The 6688-nt window shown below is 34.5% G+C and overlaps 1 protein-coding gene across 1 annotated transcript in view; it reads left to right on the top strand.

Moving 5' to 3' along the window:
- Positions 1–6688, top strand: part of LOC106878301 (sterile alpha motif domain-containing protein 14) — a 42676-nt gene that overhangs the window by 7714 nt on the left and 28274 nt on the right. Inside the window, exons 3-4 of the mRNA XM_052975963.1 lie at positions 366–443; positions 6076–6254. Of these exons, the coding sequence (XP_052831923.1) occupies positions 366–443; positions 6076–6254 (257 nt within the window). The remainder of the gene's footprint in view (positions 1–365; positions 444–6075; positions 6255–6688) is intronic.

Raw genomic sequence — 6688 nt, 5'->3', positions numbered from 1 at the left:
TATATATATATATATATATATATATATATATATATGCACACACACGTGTATGTATGTATTTGTATATGCATACTTATGCAGTTATTTTAGACTGCATGGGAGTAATAATTATTTTATTAATTAACTTAATGAAAATCTTATGTTAATTTTTACTACTGAAAAGAATGAACTCTTTCTCTCTCCCTTCGTCTTCACTCCATTTCTGGAAGAACAGAATTCGAAGGTTTCAAAAATCCAACTGGAACTGACCGGTTCGGAAAAATGCAGTGGAGCTTTTCACCTGATTCTGTCGTCTTGCTGTGTGTTCCCCATCGTCGCCTGTTTGTCAGTGTTCATCATGATGATTTTGTCTCTGCTATTTCTAGATAATGACCTCAGCCTCGACACAGACACCATGTCGTCCGGATCAGAAATATCTATTTCAGATGTAGGATTAAGTCCAGGTAAGACACAATGTGCAGGACAAAACCACACCCAACTTGCTTGCATTACGCTGGACTCGTTGTTAGAAAATATGTCACACTAATAGAGCTCAAAAGCATTTCTTTGATTTAAAGAGTCTGAAAAACAGCTGCTGGTTTCTTGTCTTATTTGTTTGTGTTTTTGTTTATTATTATTTTCATTTGTTTTATTTTTTTTATTTTTTTATTTCACTGTATTTCAGTTTTAGTTTTGTTAAGTTTCAGTATAAAAAAAAAAATGAATTAATTATCCTCCAGTTAATATGGGTTGACTATGTATGCAAATTCTGATATTCACATATACATTTCTGGAGTTTTTTTTTTTTTTATCTACCACTGCCAACATTCCTTAAATTATATACAACTATCTATACGAGGAAGGACTTTTTGGGATCTTGTCGTCCAGCATTGTCTGGAATAGTTGTAACTGGAACATTTTTGATCATAGGGCTGAACAGTAACACTAATGAAGCACATATTAAATGATGTAGTCCTTGATGGACTGCCTGGAAAGTAAAGACAGGATGCTCATGGTTGGGTTGTCTTTGACAGTAGTTTTGCTTGAACAGGAATGATATAGGGTTAAACAACGATTAATTAATTATACTAATGTATTTTCATTATTTCACGAGAAAACAAGAAGATTACAGCACAAAGCTGCGTGATGGTTGTGTCAGATGAGGCACACAGACCACCTTATAACTTAGAAATAATATATTTCTAAATCTCTCAGAGAGATTTATACAGTAGCAGCACGATAAAAGTGATAGTATGTTGTCAATGTGACAGTCCCATAAAAGGGAAGAATGCTACTGTTATTTAGCCCTAGGAAACCCCATTTCCTGTTGGACTTGACACATTTCCCATGGCCTTAAGTTTTTAAACAAGGGTGATAAGCATCTCTACCCAGCAAAGCCAGCATCCAGAGACTAGTTTCAGAGTCATTGCTCATCATCAGAGTCAGATCCATAGCCCATTTTTTTTTACCTTCCCTAAATCATACTCCCATATTCCCAGTTTTGTTTCCCTTATATACAAACATACCTCAACTTACATCTGTAATTTGTTCCAAGACATGCGACTTAACTTGAAAAATGATATTAAAAAAAAAAAAACCATTAAAAAAAAATCTATTAGCTTATATTCGTTTCAGGAAATCATTAGTACATATTTTTACGTATTTTATTTGGTTTTTCATTTCTGTGTTAGTTTTTAGGTGTTTTTTTTTAATTGTTATGTTTTTAACCCTTAAGCGTTCAAATTATTCTCTCAAATGCAAAACTTATTCCCATTGTTTTCTGTTGATCATTCATTATCTTGTAACCTCAAGATTGAAATCATGTGATTGTTATTTTTAGAATGACATTGTAGAGTAGGTGTGATAGGCCAGATCCAATCAATTTGAGCATAAAACAGATAAAATATTTGGGTTGGATTTGACCCCATTTTAATTCTAAAGGGTTAAATGTTCAGGGAGTTGAATAAACTGACTGTAATTGAGTTGAGGTATTTCCATTAATTAATTAATTAAAAAAAAAAAATGACAAAGTCAAGACAAAGACATTTCTTGAAACAACATAAGTTGAGGTATGCTTGGGGTATAATGTTCATTTATTTTACTGTTTGCTTTGTTTGCTTTTGTTCAAACAGCACTCCTCTGTGACACCAACACTTACAAAAAATGTATTTTGCTTTCCTTTTGCCATCTGTTGATTCAGACTCTTTAAAAATCACAGAAATGTGCCAATTTCTGCCAACAGGCTTCTTCTTAACAAAATGTCTCCTTTTATTTATATATATTTATATCCCTTCCATTTTTCTGTTTTTTTTTTTTTAACATTTTGATTTTGGCATTGAAACGGTAAACTGCAACATATGGAACGGAATTAAACAAACCAATATTTAGATAGTTTTAGATTTTAGATACTCATGTCTAAACTGGTTGTTTCTCATCCACGTATATCAGCAAAAGGAAAAAATAATAAAAGATATTACACAATTATTATTATCATTATTATTATTTTGCACTTTGCTACAACTAATTAACAAATAAATAAGGACTTAAAGATGTAACTTAGTTCTGTTGGGAGTGTGTCACAAGTGAAACTAAAGCACCTAACGTAACGTAATAATAATAATAATAATAATAATAGTAGTAGTAGTAGTAGTAGTGATTGTACTAGTAACAACGATAATAGTAGTAGTACTAGTAATAATATGAAGATAATAATGATATAACAGTAATTTGCTGCTGCTTCTAATAATAATAATAATAATTATAATCATAGTGATAATCTAATAATAGTGATATAATAGTTATTTCGTTAATAATATTAATAAATCTCAGAATCAACAAACTAAACAAAAACATTTTAATTATAATAAACTTTCTAAACTCAATTGATTATGAATAGTGAATGTGTGTGTGTGTGTGTGTGTGTAAGTCATCATCATCATCATCATCATCATTATCATTTAATGTCCTTTCTCCATGCTGGCATGGGTTGGACAGTTTGGCCATGGCTGGCAAGCTGGAAGGCTGCACCAGACTCCAGTCTGATTTGGCATGGTTTTCTATGGCTGGGTGCCCTTCCTAATGCCAACCACTCTGAGAGTGTAATGGGTGCTTTTATGTGCCATCGGCACAGGTGCCATTTGCGTGACAGCAGTTATCTGTCATGACTGTGGTTTTACTTGGCTCGATGAGTCTTCTTCTCAAGCATGGCATAATGCCAAGGGTCTCATTCATTTGTCATTGCTTCTGTGAAACCCAACACTTGAAAGGAGCTTTCCATGTGCCACTGGCACAGGTGCTGGTTACATGACACCAGCATCAGCTACGACTGCAATTTCACTTGGCTTGATGGTTCTTCTTAAACACAGAATATCACCAAAGGTCTTGGTCACTAGCCATTACCTCTATGAGGCCCAAAGTTCAAAGATCATGCTTCACCACCTCATCTCATGTCTTCCTGGGTCTACCTCTACCACTGGTTCCCACCACAGAGATCAGCACTTTACACAGCTGTCCTCGTCCATACGCATCACACAACCATACCAGTGCAGTTGTCTCTCTTGCACACCACATCTGATGCCTCTTATGCCCAACTTTTCCCTCAAAATTTCAGACCTTGTGCCTGTAGTAGGAAGGATCATCATCATCATCATCATCATCATTATTATTATTATGGCAGTGAGCTGGCAGAATTGTTAGCACGCCGAACGAAATGCTTAGCAGTATTTTGCTTGTTGCTGCATTCTGAGTTCAAATTCTGCTGTGGTCAACTTTACTTTTCATCTTTTCGGGGGTCAATGAAATAAGTATCAGTTACACACTAGGGTCAATGTAATCAACTAGTCCCCTCCCCACAAATTTCAGGCCTTGTGCCTATAGTAGAAAGGATTATTATTATTATTATTATTATTATTATTATTATTATTAATAGTGACGTTAGTGACTGTTGTACATTGTCATAATGAATTAATTTTGTGTAGCTTTTTTGTTCACCCTGTCTTCGACTTTCCACCATTGTTGTTAATCACTTTGATTATTACAGCTGCATGTGATCACTTCAAACCTTCCTTTGCCTTCAATGTGTACCTTTTTGTTTTTGTTTTCTAATATGTGATTAAGTAAAATGCTCCAGCATGGCGTGTGTATTACTGGTATCACTCATTCAAACCACCTGCTGTCACTACCACCACTACCACCACCACCACCACCACTGCCACTGTCATCGCCAACGTGTGTGTTGATGTATGTATGTATGTATGTATGTGTGTGTTTATCTTTTCAGGTGAAAATATTTTATGTTGTTAATTGTTTATTGTTTTAATTGAAAATTCTTCTCTAGAGAAAAAAAAATGAAAAGCAATTTTTTTTTTTCCTTTTTTCTGAAAAATTAAATTTCCAGTATTGTTGGCCAGAACTGGTTGGTGTTGGATCTAATTTCGTTTTGAGCTCATAATCCACCATGGGTCCATTTTACTTTCATTGCTTTGAATGATTGAATCACGAAGGCATACGACTTAGTGATTCGGGTATTCAGCTCTTGAATATAAGCTCATGAGTTCGATTCCTGGCAGCACATTGTGTTCTTGAGCAAGGCACTTTATTTCATGTTGCTCCACTCTGCTCAGCTGATAGAAATGAGTAGTAACACCTGTAATTCAAAAGGGACCAGCCTTGTCACATTCTGCCAACACCCTGATACCTGCTTATCCTACCTCTCATCTTGATCATCTTAATCCAATTACCGTTATTTTATCTGTTATTCTTCAATTATTATATTAATGTATTCTTTCAGTTTATGGTCTCTTTCTTCCAGTTGTTAATTTGTTGTTTTTGTAAACATTTTCAATTCCCTTTTTTTAATTTCACCATAACCTTTTTTGTTCAAATTCCCATCCTTGAAGTTCTCTGTATCCTGAAGTGCCATTTTTGTTCCCAGTTATTCTGTATTTCTGATTCTGTATTTTGTCCTTTTAGAATTTTACTCTGTATCTACATGTATGTATCTACATGTATGTATCTACATGTATGTTTGTATCTACATGTATCTACATGTATCTACATGTATGTTTGTGTGTGTATAGTAATTCATATCCTACTTATATTGTGCCAAAACGGAATAAGTGGGTATCAACCCAGTGGTGATTTTGATATTTATATAATGTACTCAATGAATACTTTGGAGTGCAGTCATTTATTTCTATGTATTTCTGATGTTTTACACCATCACTTCTCCATTTTTCACAATCTGTTATTTTGTTGAGGTGAAATGTATTGAAAACATAAGATGATGGCATTTCCATTTCATTGGTCATTTCAAGTCATGTGGTCTTGATATTAATCCTAGCATGTGGTTCATACTAAGCACTTCAGAACCTTAACAGTGAGACCACCTGACTTGAAACGACCAATGATATATTAATAAATGTAACACCCTGCCTGAACTCTATTTTAATATTTTCTTCATATTTCATCAGAACATACTTGAAGAGTGTAGAAAATCTGAGAAGGGATGGTGCAAAGCATCAGTTACATTATATACGAGAGGGTGCTAAAAAGTTCCTGGCTTTGGGTAAAATGCAGGAGGATCAGTTAATTATAATTTTATTTACATATTCCCTTCTCATATTCACAAACTTATTGCAGCAGTCCTTCAGTTTTTCTAAGCCCTCTAAAAATACTCGGAAGATTGGGCCTCCAATCAGGCCTTTCATGATACACTTTAAAAGCCAGAAACGTTTCAGCACCCTTCCATATATATATATCTATATATATATGTGTGTGTGTATGTATACACATATACACATGGAGATATGTACACAAGTATAACAAATGTATATAAATACACATTAGAAATTGTAACGCACACACACACCAACATACTTGTACTTTTTCTATATTTTTGTTTCAGGTCATGTGTTTTGCCAGTGAAACATAAAGAATTTAACTGGTTGTTTTCAAGAATTCAGAATTCCACTGGTTGTTTTCAAGTCTTATGTGCAATGTGATGCAGTTGTGAGGCAATTATGTCTTTCATCTGCTAATTAGCGAAGAGTAATTAGTATGTTTTGAGTTGTAACAATATCTGTTGTTTTGCCATAGAAGCTGAATTATTGGACTCTCAAGTGGTGATAGAAAAGAGTGGCGCCAAGCCTCAAGACCTGGATGCTGTCCCAGAAACAGAGCTCTTGGATATTTCTGCCAACAGAACTAAGGCAACGCTAGCAAACGTTGGCAGTCTTGCTACTAGGCGACCACCCACAAAGAAAGGAAAGAGTGAAGTAAGATAACTGTTGTTTTATTTATTTACATACTGACAATGTTTGCTAGAAATAGCAGCTGTGGTTAATATTAAGTAGGATAAGTTTGTGTGGTTTTATGAAAGTTTGATGTTTCAAAGAGGGACTCAGCTGCAGCAAATTGTAATTTTTGGGCCCTCAATTTAGGTGTTTGCTGGCTTATATTTTGCCATGGGTCTCTTTTACGTGTGGCCTAACCCTTTAAGATGTTAATATTTTGACGTGGCTGTGTGTTAAGAAGTTTGCTTCCCAACCACATGGTTCTGTGTTCAGTCCTACTGCGTAGCACCTTGCGCAAGCAAGTGTCCTACTATAACATCGGGCTAACCACTACCTTGTAATTGAATTTGGTTGACAGAAACTGTAAGAAGCCTGTCATATATATATATATATATATATATATATATATATATATA

Source organism: Octopus bimaculoides, chromosome 23 (assembly GCF_001194135.2).
Source record: "Octopus bimaculoides isolate UCB-OBI-ISO-001 chromosome 23, ASM119413v2, whole genome shotgun sequence".
NCBI lineage: Eukaryota > Metazoa > Mollusca > Cephalopoda > Octopoda > Octopodidae > Octopus > Octopus bimaculoides.
The sequence above is the reverse complement of the archived record's forward strand: the minus strand, read 5'-3'. Positions and strand labels throughout refer to the sequence as shown.